General features: G+C 41.9%; 1 protein-coding gene across 7 annotated transcripts in view; it reads right to left on the reverse strand.

Moving 5' to 3' along the window:
* Nucleotides 1-203: 203 nt before the first annotated feature.
* Nucleotides 204-21,891, reverse strand: part of ABCC9 (ATP binding cassette subfamily C member 9) — a 133,510-nt gene continuing 111,822 nt past the window's right edge. For 5 of the 7 annotated variants that reach the window (XM_019544418.1, XM_019544417.1, XM_019544420.1 and 2 more), the window contains 8 exons: nucleotides 18,712-18,832; nucleotides 16,293-16,423; nucleotides 14,919-14,997; nucleotides 11,481-11,589; nucleotides 11,136-11,239; nucleotides 10,226-10,359; nucleotides 9,155-9,217; nucleotides 204-1,875 (listed from right to left, as the gene is read on the reverse strand). In XM_019544418.1, coding sequence (XP_019399963.1) covers nucleotides 1,738-1,875; nucleotides 9,155-9,217; nucleotides 10,226-10,359; nucleotides 11,136-11,239; nucleotides 11,481-11,589; nucleotides 14,919-14,997; nucleotides 16,293-16,423; nucleotides 18,712-18,832 — 879 coding nt within the window. In that variant the 3' untranslated portion in view covers nucleotides 204-1,737. Of the gene's footprint in view, nucleotides 1,876-5,233; nucleotides 5,415-9,154; nucleotides 9,218-10,225; nucleotides 10,360-11,135; nucleotides 11,240-11,480; nucleotides 11,590-14,918; nucleotides 14,998-16,292; nucleotides 16,424-18,711; nucleotides 18,833-21,891 lie in introns of all 7 variants that reach the window. The other 2 variants (XM_019544422.1, XM_019544419.1) reach the window with 1 other exon arrangement.

Genomic DNA, 21,891 nt, shown 5'->3' on the forward strand with positions numbered 1-21,891 from the left:
TAAATCCTCTACCTTGCTTTGAAAATCATATCCAGGTCAAGGTATGAAAGTGGTAGATATGTGAAGGGTGTTTTGAGGTTTGGAGGGGGAATAAAAGGTGGTTCATGATAAAAAGGTTAAAATTGATGCCCAGGTATTAATGATTGTCTAATTACAGAAACATACCTTATATAAGATCTGAATATTTCAACTAAATTTTTTTAAAAATGGGTGCCAATTTCAGGATACTTAAACTACATTTACTCTAATACTTACTATATTGAGTGAAGTTCATTCCCAGAGTAAACCTACTGAAGCCAATATAATCCTAGGATGAATGTGCCCTTTCATTTTCAAAAGCCATACAACCAGCAAGGAGTTAGGAGCTGAACACTGAACATAATTTTTTTTAGATACTGATTTTTCTCTTGTCCTTTTGATGTTTCCTGTTCATTACCATTAGGAAGAGTAGATTCCTGGGCAAGATCTGAATACTACACTAACTTGTAATAAAAATATATACCCACTTCAGAAAGAGTCTCATCCATTATAACACTGGGGAAGCTTATACACAGCTTTGTGGATGGCAACTGCCATTGCTTTTAAAAAGCAGAGTCCATCAGGATTCCAAATAGTGCGTGTGAACTGACATGGAAGAGAGGAGAAATTTATTTACCTCTGTTGGAAATCAATTGTTCTATTCTATAATTCCTGCTCTCAAGAGAATATTTTTTATCTTTAGCTACAAGATATTACTCTAGGCAAAGTTTACATCTTTGGAATACATCAGATTGCACTAAGGGTGCAGACTGAAGTGCAGCTCCCCACTGTAACTCATGGCACTTTATAGGAAGCACCCTGACTTACAGTGATCCCCCAGACCCAACAGACATTTGCTGTTGGGTCCCTGGGGTTGGGAGACTGAGCTGCAGTTGGAGCGGCTGCAAGTCTGCAGCTGCTGTCCCCTAACCCCACCCCTCCAAGCCCTGCTGGTGTCTTCAAGGTGGGAGGGGGGGGAGTGGAGAGAGCTCAGTTTGGGGGTTACCCAGCTGGCACTGGAGGGTAGGGCAGGTGGATTGGAGTGGGGGGTCTCCCTTCCCCTCCTCCCATGCTGAAGACAGTGTGAGGAGTAGACCCTACTCCCAGCACAATTACACAAGTTAATGATGACACTCTGCTTTGTACTGCCTTTAACTGAACCCTCAAATAATGAAAGTTCAAATTGTTATGGGATTGGGCCTTTTTAAAGCACCACGCTCTCCTGTAAGGGCATGACTGTAGAGTACTTCGAGTGGCTCATTGTGTGACAAAATGTCACTTGTGTCAGCACCCTGTTATATACAGTATTCTTTTTCTAGGGGTAGATATTCCTGGTGCTCTTTAGCCCCCACCACACTTTACATTACTTGATCACTGGTTCCAATGTACTGTATTCAATTCCTAAAAGGCAGCATTCTTTTGCTTGTTACCAACGACAAAAATTGCACGAACAACATCCAAGGAAAATGCCAAATTTTCATGAAGTCAAACTTGCAAATTTACATGTGAGAAGCTTAATGGCATTTGGTAAAGTGACATTTTTATTGCTTTGAGGCATACATGTAGTGCAATGGGTTTTATTATTTAAAGATAGAAACGTGCAGAAAAAAAATACTTGAAAAGACTAAAGTGACACTACTTCCAATAGAAAATATTTGAATTTCGTGTTGTTTTTTTTTAATAAGGTATTAAAAATACAGCATGCAATCTAGTGACCCTTCACATGTCAGCCCGGACAAAAGAAGCAAAGATGCCATTTTCCTGGGAGAGCAAGTTCTCTGGAGTATCGTATTCCAAAATGTTCCCTCGTTTCATCACGATGACCAGGTCTGCAGTCAGAATAGTGTGAACGCGATGCTGTTGTAAAACAAAAAGCCATACAGAAATTCAAATTACATTAACAGTATTCATTTCAGGCCTGGTCTAAAGCCCATTGAAATCAATTGGAGGATATAATTTGTCATCAGTGGTTTTGGAATTGGGTCCTTATAGTGACAAATCTTAAATAATCTGCAAGAAATAGATTCAAGTCTTGAAAATGGTTATGGAAGTATTTGAAAAGCACCTTTTGAGCTTAAAGGCTTTCCAAGTGCATAAAAGTCAAGCACGGGATGAATGTTAACAGGATTGAGATCTATAGGTCCATGGGCCAGGACGTTAAGTAGCTCCTGAGACCCTGTGTGCCCTCCATCCATAGTTTGATGAAATGGGCACCTGGAATTATGTTCCTGGGCTTGCTGGAAAAATAAACCCAGTCATGCATAGATAAAGCACCACCAGTAAACACCTTCTTCCGAAAGCTTTGATCAAGGATGTGGCAGGCCGGCAGGGGGTGCACCTGCACTGAGCCACCTGCCTCACAGCGTCTGACCACCTTCTAGGCTCCGAGTGCCTCCCTGGGGGTGCCTCACATCTGGCCGACCCCCTTTCTGGAGCACACCCGCTAGCCTGGGGTAACGCCACCACCGCCCAGGGTCTGGACTGGTCCTGGCCCTGTGCCCCCTGGGGAACACAGGCCTGGTAGTCCTTGAGGGTACTCGACCTACTCCGAGAACTTGGGGTGCTTCCCTCAGTCTGAAGCACAAGTAATGGTCTGCCTCAGTCAGCTGAACTAAGGCATAATCTAGACTCACTCCCACGCCAGGTACCAAGGAGAATTTTATTGGTTACAAGGAGGAGGTTTGGAATAGGATACAGGGTTGAGCAATATCAGAGAAATCCCACAGAGCAAACTGACACGGCTGTGTAGCCTTTGATCATGCATCTGAGTTACTGTAAGCTATATATCTAGTTAGATCTCAGGTAGAGGTGGAGATTCCCTCTGGAGGCAGGCAGTTCATTGATCATGAGTTTCAAGAGAGAGAGCAGGTTTCAGATGGTCCAGCTTCTCTCTCTCTGAGTTTTCATCATGGCTACTGCCCTTCCTCCCCGGCAGTCCTAAACTTATATAGCCCTTATGACCTCATTTACCTGGTTCAATGGAGGCCAGCACCTATTGCCTGCCAGCCAACCAATTTGAAATGCATCACTGGTTGCAGGGTCTCTAGCCCCCTCCCAGTCAGGTTGGCATTGCTTAGAACAATAGGGAGTTTAAGCCCCCCACTCAGGTATGTGATGCCAGTCACCTAGGCAGAAGGAGCAGGTTTCCCCACTTCCTCAGGAATGTATCCAGCTCAGGTTATAACTCAGGGTCACCTGAAGAGATGGGGCAGAAGAGTCTGCCCTTTGCAGTGACCATGTTAACCAAACTGTCACATAGCAGAGTTTTTGGGGAGAGACAGAGGTGGCATTCTGCCACAAAGGACACTTAGACAAACACATAGTCTTACAAAAGAGTTATTTGGTCTTAGTGGTCATGCAGATTAGATGTGGTTTTGAGTTTTAAATTTACATCAATGTCCCACCCCCATCGCCCCACACATACTCTGTAAAGAATGCAGTTTACATGTCACAGGGAGTTTTGAAGTGTGCTTTAATGCTCAGGGGCAACACAACACAGGGGTTTAATTCTCCCTAAATCGAAGTGGTGGTTTTTAAAAAAAAAAAGCTTTAATTTAGAGCAAAGTAAATCCCCCTGTCATGTACACCCATGTTGGAGCCTGAACCTTACCTGTCCCTCCAGTGGTGGGGAGGGGAGAGCAAGCTGCTGGTGGGCAGAGCAGTCCCTGGATGCAGGGGCGGGGGGGCTGGTGCTTCCCTCCATGGCAGTGGTGGGCCCCTGCCTACAGGTACCCAGCTCAGGCAGTCCCGGGGGTACTGCAGCTGCAGAAGGAAACACCAGGGCCCTGTGCAGCTCAGGCAGGCAGGCTCCAGAGGGGGAAAAAAAAAAGATCAGGTTTGCCGTGTTTTTTTCCCCTCTTTTGTGGAGCCTGCCTTCTCAGGCTGCTGATGAGCTGCCTGCACAGCCCTTGAGCCACACAGAGCCCAGTGCTTCCCTCCACAGCTGTAGGGTAGGAAACTAAAACTACTTGGACATGTTTTACTTTGCAGTGCCCCGAAGTCATATGCTGTGTCCCAAAGTCATTTAAGGTGCATTACACCACCAAATGTGCTACAGCGGCTGGAATTAACACACAATACACTGCCGAACGTGCAAACAGCAATGCCATTAAAGCAGTGCAAAAGACATTTAACTCACTTTAAATCTGTTTTAATGTGTCATCCAGAAATGCCCCCGTAGATTATTTTAATGAGCATTAAAGCATCATGTAAAAAACTATGACATTACGCTAATGCTCAGTAGAATAGTCTACTGCATATTGTCACATAAAAATGGTTCAAATGAGCTACTGCACATTAGGTAAGTCTAATGTGCATTAATTTAGTACCCCATATTGGAGGGTATTTATACACATGCATGTGCTGCGGCGCATACATTTGTATACATGGCAAAATGCATGTCATCGCTGAGACGTGTGAGGTGGTGGTGTGCTTTTGAACTAAAACACATCAAAGATGTTTTTGTTCTAAGGTGCACCACTGCCATTTTCTGTGCGCTGATGCGCATTTCACTTTTTATACAAATGTATGTGATGCAGCTGGATGTGCGCTGATGTGCTGGATTTTTGGTGTGTTAGAGCAGACAAAGGTACATGTATAAATGCCTGTAGGTACTAAATTTAAGGTGCATTAATGCACATGTAGACATGCCTACAGAAATTCAAGGGACTGCACTGATGATGCAGTGATTTGGACTCTGTTTCAGGCAAGCTGGTTTGAACTTGAAGGTTTCATCACTAACTGGTATCATCTGGCAGTTAGCTACTTAACAGCCCACTTATGCTTGGGGCTGATTCATATCTCCTTATCAAATCCAAATAGCAATATTACTAAAGGGATAAGAATCCATTACTTGAAAATCATTTTGAATAAATGATAGGCTGGAACAAACTAAAATGTCTCACCCCAGAAGATTTGTGGTGTTTCTGTCAAAGGAACACATATCCACTAAGATAAGAACTGAGACAGACGATACATTTCAGTTACTCCTTTCCATTCATTTATGAAATCCTTTTATAATAATTCTTATTTTTTTTCATAGACTAAAAGGATAATTCAAGTCTAATTAATGGAGCAGTGGAAGGGATTTAATGTTTAAGATGGATGAACATTTGAAAGTATTTGAATACAACAAACAGTTTTTTGTACTGTTACTGAATAGCTTGTGCAGAAGCATAGAAGCAGAATTAAAGATAATAGAGTTAAAGATAGCTACCAGAGAGCCTGAAGTCTTGTGAGCCAGAATGGTCTGACAGAATCTACTTGTGAGTCTTCACCAAAGTGGTGAACAGGCCATCCTCTCTGAGGAGCAAGTTTGAGGCAGTATCACACTCAGCTAGAACACCATCAGAAAAGACTAGCACAATGCCTGCATCCAAGATCTGAGACACTCGGTGCTGAAAAGAAGAGAAGAAAAACAGGCAGGTAGGTGGGAGGAAGAAGGAGCAGCCAAAAAGAAGGTGAAGGCAACTAAATAAAATGCTTTGTGAAGAACAAGGAAGCCAGATATGAACAAGTGCCATATTTCCTTTATAAACCAATATGGAAAACAGAAGGTCAGTGATACTGATAAGTAATATTTTAGTGGGAGAGATAGCACCAATCATGCAAGAATCTGAAGGACAGTTTTATGAATGGAAATCCTTGTTAATAATATTTTATGCATTTATGCATCCAAGAATCTTAACCACAAAAATGAGCTAGCAGTTGTGACTCCAATCTTACTCTCTAAACTCAAAATAAAACTTCAGACAAAACAAGTAAAACAGCTGTTGAAGCTTACATTTATTTCAGGCATGAAACAGCTGTCTGCTAAGTAAGGATGTCATCATACTCTTAAAATGCATTAAAGGCATCTTACAAATGGACAGAACTTCTAGCCTATATACAGAGCTGGTTGAAAAACAGGAAACAACCCATAAAAGTTTAGTTTAGCTCTCCTGGGGGGGGGGGTTTAGTGAAATTTGAAAAACGTCCATTTATACATCTTTATAGTAACAAAGAAAAGCTGCTAAATTCATAAATCACATTATAAACAACAGTTGCAGAAAATGTACAAAGGCGTAAGTAACAAAATCCAGATTTTGAACCAAGGTTCAGTAGTGGTAGTTGCATCCAGTACTTCAATTGGGTTTAGTAGAGAGATTTAGCTCAATGGTAACATTTGTAATCGGATACCAATCTGTATGTTGATAAGAGCTCCACGGCAAAGTTCAGAGTATAACTAGATGTCATCAAATGCAGTGGATCAGCAGTGCCAGGATGTGTCCACTAATCTGCTTCACTGGGCAAAACATGCATCACCCACTATCACTGTCTTGTCCATTGATCCTGCAGGACAATGGGCAATGTGTTCCCCACTTGCAGAGATGCACCCTGGGAAATCCCCAGGGAAAGCTAGCTCTGGTGTGGTCCTGGGGCTGAGACTGCAAATCAGCTGGCTGGTGGTCCCAGCCCTGGGACTTTCCCAGAGTGTTGTCGCATACCTAGGGAATCCTAAACAGCAAACCTGAACTGGTACTTCCAGGGCTTCAGGGGCCTGATCCTGCAAGCCCCAGGAATGGGAAATCCCAGCATGCAGGATTGGGCCCTAAAGCCCCAGGAGTCCCTGCCCAGGGTGGCATGGGCTTCTCTGGGCTGCCCAGGCTCCCCTGCCTTAAAGCTAATGGATCGCAACCAGAAAAAAGCATCATAAATTCATACCACCTAAGTAAGAAGGGTCATAGACATCTGCTTACCTAGCTTTTGTGCCACCATAAAAAATGTTATGGTGGTACAAAGGCAACATTTGTTAACCTGTCAGGTTGTTCAGATCCAAAATCTTCAGACCCAAATCTTTCTTGGATTTTTCCATTTTATACAGATGAACATTACTGTATTTACTCAAATCTAAGCTAACCCTGAATATGAGATGACTCCCCCCAAAAATTAGATTCCGTACGTGGAAAATGTATAAATTTGTTATAGTTTTCCAGCTATAGTATCTAATTATTAGAGGTCTGCCTTGAATTTGTCCTCCTCCCATTGCTACAGCAGGGAAAACAAATCTAGAGGGTTAAATAGCCTCATTCCCTCCTCCTCTTTATGATCAGACACTGCTCTTTTTGAGCACATGGAAGTAAGGGGAAAATGTGAAAACACTGCCCTTGATATAAACATGATTTACCATTTAAGCAAATTACTACAGGTAGCTCTACCTTTTATGAAACTGCTGCAAGTTTTAGCAAAAGTACTCCATAAACACACTTATAACCAGCACTTTTGTACTTCTTTATATACATATTACAAACTTAAAAAAAAGTTTCAAGGTCCAATTTTGTTCTGAATTCTGTTCAGCAAAGCCCAATGGTCACATTCTGAATTTTGGTTGAGAAGAGGTCAGTCGTTCAAGTCTATGTGGCTCTACCACCAGGCAAGTATCCTCCCTCCTAGATTCATCTGTCTGGGGCTTTAAATATTCCCCAAATCCATATCAGGTATCCTATGTACAAGCCCCAAGCCTGGAGTCCTTAGGGGTTGGATGCCCCTTACTCTTGCTTGCTCCTACCTAAAAGGCCAAGGAGCAATCCACAGGGAAAGTAAGAATACAGTCCTCATCTACCAGAAAATTGTGCAGTCAAGTTTCCTGCATTTAGGGAAGCTACTCCCACCTGGAGTGCAAGGGGCAGACCTCACCCTATAACTACACTTGATCAGTTGGGAGGATCATAGGATCTCTATTGCCAAGCAAGTATATGGTATAACTATGTATACAACTAGATATACAGTTAAGTATATAGTACAACAACTATATATCATTGAACCATATTAGTCCAAAGCCAAAGAGATCATGATTTACCATATAGCTCATTGGGCTGGGCCTCACCAGAGTCAACAGCATTTCAAGCCACGGTGGCCCCATAGTTCAGCACTGATCAGTATGTGCTTGTATTCCAGATACCCCACACAAATGATCCATGTGCTAATAAGGCCCCCCCCCAACTCATGGGTGTTCTTGTCACAAGCCTTGGGATCCTTCAAAAAATTATATGCAGATGAGGCACAGGACAACCTGGTCCTGGTTCTGCTCCACCTCCTGGAGGGCAGGGCCACACTAATCATATGCAACAGGCTGAAAGGGGGGGAAACAGAGGGGTCTGGATGAACTGTTTAGGCCCCCATTTGGTAGTTTTCTAGACATTTAAGGCTAGTGAAGAAACAAGAATAATTGGAAATGGGAATGAAAGGCACAGCTCAGCTTCGGAGTGAAGAAATCAAAATGAAATCTATTCAGTGTAATGGCTCACCAAGACTTGAAAAAGAGTTGGTGCTGAGGAGAACTGCAGGCAATTAGCACTACCACATATCTTAGTCAGATGGGATGCACTAACTATCCTTGTGGTAGGCTCTCCTCAGCATCGCTTTTTTTTTTGGCTAAGATCTAATGTAGCAATGTTTGGCGTCAAGGGGAAGGTGCCAGGATTGGCCCTGGCCCTTCTGGTGCTGGCCTGGTATTCCAGTACCTCCAGGCTGGTGTCAGTTCCCTGTGGAAAGATCACTTATCCATTTTTTTTAAGGCCCCTCCCCACAAAAGGTTCCCATCAGCATTTTTGGCACTGGTGGAGCTGGCTTCATCCTTTCTGAGCACCAACCTGACTGCCAGCCTGGTACTACAGTACCTATGGGCTTAGTGCTTGTTCCTTCCTGGGGGAGCAAATGCCCATTTTTTTTAAGGGCCACACATAAAAATAAACCCAAAAATGGTTCCCATCAGTATGTTAACCCATATGGGCCATGTGATTTACAGTGATGCTCAGACTTCCCATTTAATCAGCTTCAGAGTTGTTTTCCATTACTTTGCCAGCAGTTTAATGAAAGTGCATTTAGTAAGGTTTCCTTGTATGAGATTATGAGGGTCTTCTGCCCCCCTCAAAATGCTGACTTGAGGGAAAAAGCCTTTGTTTTGTATTTTAGTAAATATGGTATTTGCTAAATTTGTTAGATCTCGGTTTGTGCTTTGTACCTCTTTAAAGTTCAGAGGTGTTCTGGGCTGAGTTTTAGTTTCAGTCTGTTTTCTAAACAGCAATTAACTGGTGAACAGCAAGTCTTACTACGTGAAGAATGAGGAAAAGACACTTCTTCTGTAGGTCATACTTACAGCTATCGTTACAACTGTGCGGTCTGCAAAGGCAGTCATCACAACCTTCTGCAATATGTTTTCCTGCAAAAGAAAAAGGCCCAAAAGTTATTCAGGGTTTTACATCTCTTTACAGTGTGTGTCTTTTTCATTGTCAAGGACTCATGACCACATAGTTTGGTGCCTTCTATCTATGTGCCTGGGTAGGTCTATATTGTAATGGCAGCTTGTCCCAACCAGGATACTCATAAGTGTGTCCCACCCACCTACTCCTGCTATGCATTCCACATTTAGAAATACCATATTTTCTTATCTAAAACATACACCTTCCCCAAAACCAGCTGGGAGAAATTGGAGTGTGCATTATTTGCAAGAAATATAGATCCCTAGGAGTCTGGAGATTTGGCAGTGGTGGAATGTTGACAATGCACAGCAACTAATCGTGTCACTTCTCCTCTGCTGCCAAATCTCCAGACCCCTGAATGAGGCCCTGCACACTAGACTGGGCTGGTACACTGGGTCAGGCTGAGGCCAGACTGGGCACATGACCCCAAACTCAGTGCACTGGATCAGGTACTTACCTGTGCTGCAAGGTACAAATATTTTTTCTTCAAGTCGTCTGTCAAAACTAGGGTATGTATAATATTTGGGGCATGTTATATGTGAGAAAATATGATGTGTCAGTAAGGCTCATGTAGCATGTCTCCGGCAGCTGCACTGAAGCACTCCAGAGACTGAGATCAATCACTGGGGGGCTGTCCTGGAGCAAGTAACCTCATCAATACCTTTCTAGGTGTGGCATGTGGGGGAAGGAACGGTTGGATGAGGCATACTCAGGAGCATCTCTGCAAGGACACACTATAGTACAGACCCTCAATTATGTCATGTAGTAAGACCCTTAATACCAGGCCTATTTTTTTACATTTCTCCCCACACCACAGACATCAAAATGAAAATTAACATAACCAAAAAATAGCTACAAGATAGATACCAAGACTGTACCAAAGGTGTGAGTTTTCAGCTCAAAGTGCCTTCTTGCCTCTCATAAGACATATCAACTGGCTCTAGTAGCAGTATAGCTGGCATACTCACTGTGGCCATGTCAATAGAAGCTGTGGCTTCATCCATGATGAGGATGCTGCTCTTACGAACAAAGGCTCTGGCTAAACAGAAGAGCTGTCTTTGACCCACACTGAAATTCTCTCCTCCTTCTGTTACCATCGCATCTATAACAAAGTTAGGTTCAGGGTTTTAAGTTATTGAAATGCTGTTGCCTAAAGATGTTATTCAACTAAGTATACTTATGAAATACAACAACAGTGCCCCAAGTGATTTGCAGTATAAGCCAGAAAACCTGTGCTCAAGAACTGTTGAAACATCAAATGATATTCCTGCAATATGTTATAAGCTGATCTGTGCTGAGCACTGGACTACAGTGATATTGAGACGACTGAGTACAGCTGCTGGGACCACAGACTTCAGGGCAATATATTATATCACACAATCATGGACTGAGGACTTAACAAACTTGGGAAAGCATATCATATTTAATAATGTGTAACATATATAAGTGGCTTTCCTTCATGAACCAAACCTGAAATAAAAAGGAAAATGCTTGATCAGTGACATAATTAGGAGACACAGCTGTTGGGCCTTCATGTGGCAATCACAGATTTTACTGTTGAAACAGAATTGTAAAACAGCTTTTAACCATCTGACTACTAGTCCCCCCAGGCCCACCTGCTGATGTACTGTACTAACATTTAATAGAAATCAGTGCAAAACTAAACCATCAGTCAGCAGTATGAGAGGTATATCGGTATACTTTTGGAATATTCACCAAGCACTTGCAACCCTCTTACAGAGTAACTCAAAGTCAGGCTATATATCACACTCTCCTAAGCCTACAACAAGACATTCAAAAATCAAAACGTTCTTTGCATGTATATGTTGGTCTTTTTATGCGCTGCCATGAATTCATGAGTGCTCGGTTCAGTCATACCTAGGCCGCCTGGCAATGACTTCACCATGTTCTTCAGCTGAGCAATCTCCAGAGCTTCCCAAAGTCTATCGTCAGTGCACTTGCACTCTGGATCCAAATTAAAGCTGCCAGTGCCAGGGAAAGAATAAAAGGCTTAGTGAGCAGATTTCAAGACCAAACACCCTGGTCTAGTCCAAGGCAGTGCTACAGCTAAATGTTACTCACAGATTTTGCATAGCCAGAAGTAGGCATAGAAGGTCTTCTCCCATTCCCCTCATCCCCATCTCCTGGATGGCTTCTGTGGTACCATCTCTGATGCAGAACCCATACAACTTTACAATTCACACAGCAAAAAGTAATACGCACCGAATGGAACCACTGAACAGCACAGGATCTTGGAGAATAATTGACAGTCGGGAGCGGAGGGTGTGCAGGGGTAATTTACTAATGTCTATTCCATCAATCACAATCCTCCCTGTTGGAATAATACATATTTTATAAGCTTGCAAGTATTGTGCTATTTCTAAGCAGACAACACCAAAATTAATCACAAGCAGAAGCTTGTTTGGATTTGGGCTAGCCTCCAAACTTTGAGAATGACTTTGCATCCCCTCAGCTGTGATATAAACATGTGGAAGGTATACAATAAATATAATCTAAGTATCATATACAATAAAGATATGAAATAAACATTGCGTAAAATAAAACAACCCAGGGGAAATTCTGCTTATTGATGACAGACACTATCATCTCTCTCCTTTTTTTACGTCCCTTAAAGGAAATATTTTGGTTTCATGCTACATGATTAATGATGCAAAGGATAATTAATTATGGAGCATCCTGTGCTCTGCAGCCAAGCAGAGGAAGAGAGGACAACAGCAGTTGAGATAATTGCTCCTGGGCCATCTTCTGTTCCTGTTGATTTTAGTGAGGATCAGATTGGGATATTTTATTTCAAATTTGTGCTAGCTTATTTTGTGTACAACACTCAAGCAATCATAGTATGAAACATGAATACAGGCCTTGCTGTCCTTAGAAAGCTAGAAACACTTTTCCAAAGATAAGAGACGGCTCAGTGATCCAAATATAAGAGATGACTCAGTGAATTTAAAAATGCACCCAAACTCAGTCATGTTAAAATCATTTTTCCAGATTCCATATATAGGTCTCACCTAAGTATAAATTATGAATTACACTTAGGTTCAGCTGACCAAAAAAAGCAATGGAAGTACATGCCTTCCTGGCATGGCATTTCAATAAAGGAAGCTACATGCAATAGCTGTGGTGGTCACTAATGTACAGAAATTCCATTAACCCATCAGGCCAATAAACTTTATAGATTTGACCTGACAAGCCAATCTATGGCATGTCAGATGAGGCAACCTTTGGCATTCAGGGGGAAAAAAATTTGCGGGCTAGATTGGGATTGGCTGCTTTGTAAATAGGAACAGACAGGAAGGACATAAAAAGGTGACACTCCTGAAACCTCTGCAAAACATCTGGCTGCAATTGCAACCCTTCAATTTCCCAGCACACAAGAACTTCTCATAGCTCCTAGGGAGGGAACAGGGCCAGGTATATCAACGGTTTTCAGACACTGGGTTCCATTTATATTTGCCCTGGTGATCCCCAAGAAAGACTCTTTCTCTGTGATGAGCAGTTTCTGTTGGAGCACCTGTTGTGCTCTGTACTGCACCCAACATGGAAATAAGCAGATATTAATATTCTGAGTCTGTTTGCCTTATGTCCTAAAAACAGAAAGGACCAGCCCTGACCCAGAAAATGATAAATATAAAGAAATCCAAAGCTACTGAGAGCTGCTGTTTCTGTAACATCCAGTTTCATCACTATGTTATTTGTAAAACACAGAGAGTTGTATACTGCATGGTGTTGAATATCCTAGCCCCGATCTAGTGAAACACTTGGGCACATGCAGAGTTTGACTCCCATGGGTTGACCAACATGCTTGAAGCTCTCTAGGTTCAGAATTTCACCCTCACCAAAGTCTGACTATTTAAAAATGCTTTCAGAGGGTCAGTCCATCCATGAGTTACCATCCATCAACAATAGCAACTTGACCATCACCTTTTTCTCATATATGAGGGTAGAAGCCTGGGAAAGAGGAGATGGGGGAAGAAAGATGGTGTGCTAGTGAGCAGGAAGATGCAATGTGTAAGGGAAAACAGGTTGATTGGAGGAAAAATTGGAAATAAGAATGCCTGGGTGGCATAGGCAGAGTGGAAAGGAAACAGAGGAAACAGGGACAGAAATAAGGGGGTGAAATGGCAGGATGCAGAGACAGAGGGGCCTGGGGCATGGGGTGTAAGAGAGATCAGCTCCTTAAGAGGAACAAGAACATGTGAGATGCTGCAAGGGGTGATACCAGAGAATATAAGTAAGTATGAAATGTAACAGATACAAGAGAATGGAGGAATGAGATGGACAGAGTGGGTGAAATCCTAGCTCTACTTAAGTTAGGTGTCACTTACCAAAGACTTTAACAGGTCTAAGATTTCATATAGACCCAGAGAAAAGATGGGGGCAGTGGGACTAGATACTGCCTAACATTGAAAAAAGGGGGAGACATAGACAACAGACAGTAGAGAGAGATGAAAGTCAAGAAAACCTGAGAGGAAATGGAATGCCTTTCTAAGGCAACAATTCAGAGATATAGGAAGAGTAGAAATAGAAGACTGAGACAATAGAAGAGTGAGAGGCGTAAAGGAAGTAAAGTGTTGATGAAATAGAAAAGGATAGGCATAAAACAATTAACGTTTATTATTTGTATCATTGTAGCACCTAGGAACCTCAGTCAGGTCCCAGGACTCCAATGTTTGAGGTGCTATGCAGACACAGACCAAGATGACTGACTTAAATTAATCCAGCTGATGTACTTATCCTCCTACATCTTACTGGATTGTGCTGGCTGACGTTCCATACATATTCCATATGATACATAGGAGGATGATATGCCATAGAAATAAGAATATTACAAAATCATCCTGGGCTTCTGCTGTAACTGGAAAATGGCAATATTTTTTTTTTTTAATGTCAAGGGAGCACCTTTACGGCATACCAGTTTCTATTTTCCCAGAACTCAGCTCCTTTCTTTTAATGTAGTTATTCAGTAGGGATACATTTATAGGGAGAGACCAGAGTTAGATATTTTTTCTTTCCATTTAGAAACAGGACGTTATTCTGTCAGATTATAAAGGGTCTTACACTAGATTCTACAATAAGTAGAGATCTTCTCTAATAGCTCTTAAGGGGCACATCTACATTTGCCACTAACGTGCAGCAATAAACTGTGGCACTTATTGCTCTACAGTTCATTGCTCCTGGGAATGTAGTTTACATGTGCACCTGGACCACAGCATATTCACCCGGGTCCCCAGGGGTCAGCCTGCCATCTGGCAGGCAATCCCTGCACTGAAGCACCCTCATGCCCCACCCAAGCAGCTCAGCATCTACATACACGCTACTGTGCACAAAAGACTCTGGAGGAGCATAGTACTTGCATTTACAAGTCCTACCCTGCTGCAGAGTTTATTACTTTCATGTGCTGTAATAGGGATACACATGTAGACAGTGAGTTAATCAACTGTACAGCAAACATCTCGTGTAGACTCTCCCAAGAGGCACTTGGCATATGAAGTATTGGGCAGAATAAACCTAATTCAAACTAAGTGTCCTGAAAGTGTATAAGACGGTTTGCTTGCTTTTTCCAAAGAAATGGAGGGAGGATATAGTGGTAGCAGTTGGGGAGTAACAGCAAGTTCCAGTGAGGGATCCATAGCAACTAACCATCAAAGATGTCCACCATTCTGAAGAAAGCCAAAGACAATGATGATTTTCCACTCCCTGTGCGGCCACAGATCCCAACCTGCAAAACAAACTTAAACTGTTATTTTTCTCAAGATCATGGTGGAAAGGAACTGTAAACCCTACTCGAATGATTTTGAAACAAGTTATTTTAACCAATAACAGCAAAAAACCCCAATAACCCCCATTAAAGCAACAGGCCCTCTTAAACACACAAGGTATGGAAGGATGGGGAAGGGTACAAGGAGATATACTCTCCAATGCACTCATATTCAGAGCATTTAAAATAGGGCTATTATCAGTTCTGAGAAACATAAGGAATAACAATTATTTGCCAAGGGCTTCAGTGGCAATGCAGACTGGAGGCCACCATGATTCTGACCTTGATTCCCTATTGCATTTCTGTAGCTATCAGCAAGAGGAAATGTATTCTTTAAATCAGTGCATTTAGGCTGCTATATATGGACATAGTATGATCCCGTCTTACAAATAATTTCTCTTTTTCTGCTTGTGCTTTATACAGTAGTGCTACAATCTAATGTCTGAAATACCCAAGTGAGCTAGAACAAATCCCTGAGTGCTACAACACTGAATAGAAAATTTGTCAAAACATACTACACATCACAATGGTTGCCAAAAGTGAGAGCAAAAGCAGAAATATAATATATAATATTAATATATTAATAATATTCCAATGGAAAATACAATTTCTGTGAAAATTCCACAGAGAAAAAGTCAAATTTGCAGAGAAATACAGGAAACCTTTGTTATTCGCAGGTTTGGCATTTGCGGTTTCAAATATTCACAAATGCCGAACCTGCATTTTAAATACACTTTAAACACTTACCGGAGCTCCTCGGGAGCTCTGCGCTTGCTACCGCCAGGCTCCCACCCTCATTGCCAGGTTCCTGCCACGGAGCCATCGCCACCAGAGCCATGCCTGCTCCCTTCAGCTGCCGGAGGCACTGCGTTCATAATCACCCACTGCGTTCATGAATGCAATGCCTTATTCGCAGATTTCATCATTTGAGGGGGATATAAGAACATATCCCCTGCGAATGGCAAGGGTACCCTGTATTGATTTTCCATCAGCAAAATTTAAGCAAAACTATATTTTCGCACTCGTAACACACACCTTTTCTCCAAAATATCAGCCACACGAGTTGCCTGTGGCAAAAGTGAAGACAGATCCCTGACCCTTGGGCAGGCCAAACTCAGTATTTAGATACTGAAAAAATGTTGGGCTTGTGTGTACATTCAAATATTAATACAACTGTTATTGCTAATGTGTTGTCCACACAAAGCAAAAGCTACCATCAAGGCATAATCAAGTGAAGATGATATCATCCACTATACCTTCTGTCCTGGTTTGATGTAAGCCTTGACATGCTTGAGAACAGGCTTCAGGTTGTTTTCATATCGGACACACAAATCTTCAATCTTGATTTCCCCCTCTTGGGGCCAGTCTTTTGGGATTTGAGAAGCATCTGAAATAGTGACAGTAAATAAAGGCAAATGCTCTTATTCTGGTTTACCCTTTACTATGCATCTATCTGAAATAACAGTAAAAAGCCTGTTGCAAATGGGACAAAGGAATATGGCATTAGGTAAGAATGCATCTTGTACTAGCACTGTTTCCTCATGCAGCTGAGTACTAGCAGGGACATTAGCACTGAACATCCAGATCCTGACACACAGGATGGCCACATCTACAAATATGCTTAACTATGGAATAGACCAATTAGCTGTAGAGTAAAACGTCTCTGTCTATATATGCAATGGCATTAGGCTGCAGTAAACTAATTAATGCAGCAGTAAGATAGTACTGTTGGGGACAATACTATCTTATGCTGGGGTAATTAACTCTGATTAAACACATATGGAGACACTGGCTACACGTGGAAATTGTGCTCAGTCAAACCAACCAGCTGAGGACCAAACTCCTGCCTGCTACCTAGCCACGTGGCTCCTCCAGTAGTGAGCCCCTCTACTGCCCTTCACCACCAGCTGGACCCTGGGGCTACCCTCCTACCCTGTACTTGCTGCTAGCCTGGGCTTGCTCCACCCTGGTACAAATTGGTGCTGTCCTGGGTGCATATGTATATGCTGTGCCTGAGAGTAGTTTACTCTGGCTCAAATTGCTCCAGAGTTTATTGCTTCACATTAATTGCACATTTGATGCACCTGATGAGAGGGTAAATATTAAAGTGTTTTTTAGCATTGATTTGGGAAGAGGAGAAGGAAACAGGAAAGAATTTGGCACTGACACAGAAAAAGCAATACAGAAAGGTATGTTGTTCCTGCTTTGCAACTTGAGGTCTTGACTTTACTTTAGATCATTTTTCAGTCAGGTTTATGAATATGCAGTTAAGCCCCATGAGGCTGGAGTTTCTAAAGGAGCCCAAAGAAGTTAAGTATCAAACGCCGATTGGCCTTCAATGGGCTTTGGATGCCTACCACTTGGAAGTTTCCTGGAAAATCCCAACAAACAGCTACTTCCACCTCTGAGTTCAATATTACACTGCCCATTTTACTGTTTTCATAATTTCTTCCCTCAAAACTAAAAACAACCCAAAACTAAACTCTCTCTCTGACAATGTACACTGAAGGTGTTGCTGAGGTCTTATTCCTTCAAACATTTCTGTCCTGTAGCCCATGTGCCAAAGTCTAGAGATTCCAAAATATGTGTCAGTTAGAGCGTTTTCCCTATTTTCCCCTATTTGGGGTGGGTATCTCAGTATCTGTAAGGAGGTGACTGTTCTGAGTTAGTGGACATTTGGGGCACTGCCTTACTTAGAAAAAGAACACAGTATGCAATACCTGTCAGAGCAAGCAAACAGCTTGTGCTTTTTTTAGCCCCTTAAGCGGGCAGCACCTTAATGGCTATGGACTACTGTGTAATTCCGTATTTTGGGCTTGTAGGAGGGGAAGAACAGCTTTAGTGAGGAAGACATGTTTCACTGAAACTTCTGGCAATTGCCAAGGAGTCCTGAAGGGGGCTTCTTTTAAAAAGCATCTTGAATGGAAAATATGATTTTTTCCCACTTCCCTTAATTTGCCACCACAGCTCCTTCCCTTAAGGAGCATGCGTCACACACAGATCTCACAGACCCAACCTAAAGAAGAAGTATTTCCATGTCTATTTATGATATTATACTAGTGTACAGCATAGTGTGAGATCAAAATAAAGCTGGGCATATGTGTCTAGTGAATATTATAGTAGTCTGCCTGGATACTTGACCAGGTGCTGCATTGTGATATGCAGGGGTGGGCAAAATGTGGCCCGGAAGCTGGATGCGGCCCACCAGGCCATTCTATCTGGCCCACGGGGTTCCTAAAAAATTTAGAAAATTAATATTTATCTGCCCTGGGCTGCCTGTCATGCGGCCCTCAATGGCTTGCCAAAACTCAGTAAGTGGCCCTCTGCCCGAAAGAATTGCCCGCCCTTGCGATATTGTCATGAAGATTTTGTCAGGTTGGTTCCATTTACTGTCTTGTCCAGCACCTGTGCTGAGAACCTATTTGGAACTAGAACACTCTTGTGACCAACCTGTCATACCTGTGACACTGCAATTTTTTACTGTTGGCTAGTATGGGTCCACCTTAAACAGAGACCCAAACTCTGCTAGAAGTTATGTCTCTGGAGCCCCACTGAGGTCAATTGGAGAGTACCCATGTAAATGAGGACCTTTGGTTCAACATGCCCAAAAGAAAAAATGGGATTTTTTTGTCATTCTGGTACCAGCAGAAGATAAAAAAGAATAAAATACGATACCCAAGGTGCCATCGTAGTTCTCAGACTCCATGTTCAGGAGGCTGTTCACTTTCTTCACTGCACCCATTTGCACCTCTAAATCAGCCAGATTTCTCACAACCCAGTTCAAATAGTTGGTTATCTGCATCATAATATGAAAAGGAGAAAACATTTCACATACAGCCTGTGTATGTTAATTTATTAGCTTCTGGGTAAAGTTTAGCTATAAACAGTAAAAACTTTAGACATGATTCACCATACTGAGTTCAATGTAGTCCCACCAATGTAAAACCTGTCCATCAATGTGGTAGATTTGTCAAGCCAGCCTGTTGCCCCCGTTTCTTTACTCCTGCTTTTATCCCAAACTATGATGCCTCAAAAATTTACTGCTCTCTATTAGTACCCTCATTTTGTGAAATGGAAGCATAAAAGGGAATCGAGCATGTTCAAGGTAGTTGCTGCCTTCAGGAATTTCTATTTTTGGGTTTCCAGTTGTCAGTGGCCAAGGTTTCTTAAATTGGGTGCCCCAAAACAATGAAACCCAATCGGCTTTTTGGGAAAATGTTGTCTTTAACAGGTTGAAGGTCACAGGTCAGAGGCAGAACCAGAAACAACTCAGATACCTATTGCTGTACTTTAATCACTATACCAGTGGTTCTCAACCACAGCTGACTAAGAATTAATACATTTACTTAGAAAAAAATGTCTAAAATAAGAATATTAATAAAATATTAATTTTATTTGTAGTTTAGGTTTTCAATTAAAACCAAGTTTGTGTGTATGTGTGTGTGTATTTTTGGCAATTGAAGAATGTAAAACATTTTAAATCAAAAAGAAACGTTGTTTCAAAAATTTTCCCATGATTGCAAAGATTTTTTTTGTAGATGGAAAAATATTTCTTCCAGAATTTTTGACTAGTGCTTGTCTCAACCTTTCCTGTACCACTACTCCTTGTAGTAAAAGAAAAATATTTCAAGATCCAGATGCCATGAATTTCTGGCCATAAAGAAAGGGAAAGCGCTGTAACTCTCTGAAAGTTGTTTATAAACCAAACCCATGCATTAGACCAGTGGTCTCCAGAGTGGGGTGCGCGCACCCCAGGGGGTGTGCAAGACGATCCATTGGGGTGCGGGAAGAAAATATTAGAACTTCTATTTCTATTTATATAAATATACATATATTGGGGGGGTGTGCTCAAAAATTTTTTACTGATAGGGGTGCGCAATCAAAAAAGTTTGGAGACCACTGCCCTAGAGCATATTTCATCTCTATACCTACAACAGTATAATGAATGCTGCTCCTATAATGTTCTAATTTGGGGAACTGAAATATAGAAAATGAAGGGTTATAATAAATAATGAGCTTTTCATCTGAAAAATGCAGTAGTCCCATTATTTCCAAATGCTTCAGGAACAGACGGTTGAAATGGCTCTACTGCCAATGATAAAGTAAAATACCCACAGATACATTTCTGAAAATCTTAACCAAGAATCACATACTGAAATTTTAAAAATAATTTCCTAAAGTTCAGCTCCTAAATCCATATTTAAATCTGTGCTTAGAAAACTGGCCTGATTGTAGGGGCTCATTGCATTTGAAAACGGCCACTTATTTAGATACCTCAGTGCAGATTTAAAAATGTCAGCACTGATTTCCATTGAACCAAGATCATAGACAACCATAGGCTATGGCTCTATGCATGAAAAAAGAAAGGGGTGAATGCTTTGTGGTTCATTTGCAAATGGGAAAAAGAACTAAATCTGCCAAATAAGAAATGTATTTTGAATAAATCATTCAGTTCTACTAATTCTCCACTTAACAAGTACTGAAGCTTTACAGTAAATAATGTGCACTGAGCACTGAAATATACTGTAATGTCAGTACAAAGTCCTTAGCAGTTAGCCAACATAATAAAGAACAACTCCTAAGAATAAATGCAAAGTAATTCCCTGGCCATTTCAAAACCTGCTAAACCCACTTTCAATTTTCTAATAGGGCTGTGCAAAATTTCCCTGCCAGTTTTGTTTCAGCACTGTTTCAACTTGTTATCCTAGCTAGCTACTGTGTATTGAGCTGGTCCCTGAGTGAATCATGATTGATTGTGTAATACAGTAGCTAGTGAGGATAATGAGTTAATGAGCAAGGAAACCACAGACTAAAGAGAGGAAAGAATCAATACAGAGCTGGGAACTGCTTTTGTCCCAAGACAGAGACAGTCAGTTGCCCAAGTACCCATGACATGAGTTTTGCCTGTCAGCAGCTAGAGGTGCAGGGCCCCAAAACCCAGACTCCCCCTGCACCTATCTCCGTGAAAGCTGGCAGGCTTCATGGCCTCAGCAGGGGCTAGCAGGCCTGCAGCTTTCATCCTGCTGCACCTTAACACACACAGTGTCACCCATGTCACGAGTTTTGCTTGTCCGCAGCTTGAGGTACAGTTTCCCCCAAGCTCCTGCACCTATCTCCTTGAAACTTGGCAGACTTTGTGGCCTCAGCAGGGGTTAGCATGCCTGCAGTTTTGACCCCACTGTGGCTTAACACCTACATGTGACGCAAGTTTTGATTTCAAAATGTTGGGGTGAAGTTTCCCCAAACCTCCTGCACCTATCTCCTTAAAACTTGGCAGGATTCATGCCTGCAGAAGGGGCTACCATTCCTGCAAGTTTCATCCAAATCAAATGAGATATAACAAAGTTATAGGCTGTTTTGTCCTTCCCTATTATATCCCATGGGTGAAACGTCGTAACAGTTTCGCCATTTCGACAGAACAAAATAGAACAGCGATTTCAAATCAAAACAAAATTTGAAACGAACACTGTTCCATCAAAACACTGGTCAAAATGGAATGCTGCTGTTTCACACAGCCCTACTTTCTAATATTTCCATTTACTGAAATCAATGTGTTTCCTTGATTTGTGCTTGTGTAGAAATGTATTGTCTACGGAATGGCAAATGGTGATCATTAGGGCTGTACAAAGCTTTGGTAGCGGATTTGATTCAGCGGAGATTTGGCCTGATTCAGTAGCCGAATCTCCAATCCACATCAACTCAGGAGACCCTTAAATCTCTCTGAATCAAATTGGAACCCTCCAAATCACCGAAAAATTTAAGGTTCTCCACCTTGGGAGGAAAAACCTGCAGCACCCTTATAGGCTCAGCAGTGCTACGTTGAAGAAAGAGATTTGGGGGTCATCATTGACCACA

Source organism: Crocodylus porosus, unplaced genomic scaffold (genome assembly GCF_001723895.1).
Source record: "Crocodylus porosus isolate Cpor-Errol unplaced genomic scaffold, CroPor_comp1, whole genome shotgun sequence".
Classification (NCBI taxonomy): domain Eukaryota; kingdom Metazoa; phylum Chordata; order Crocodylia; family Crocodylidae; genus Crocodylus; species Crocodylus porosus.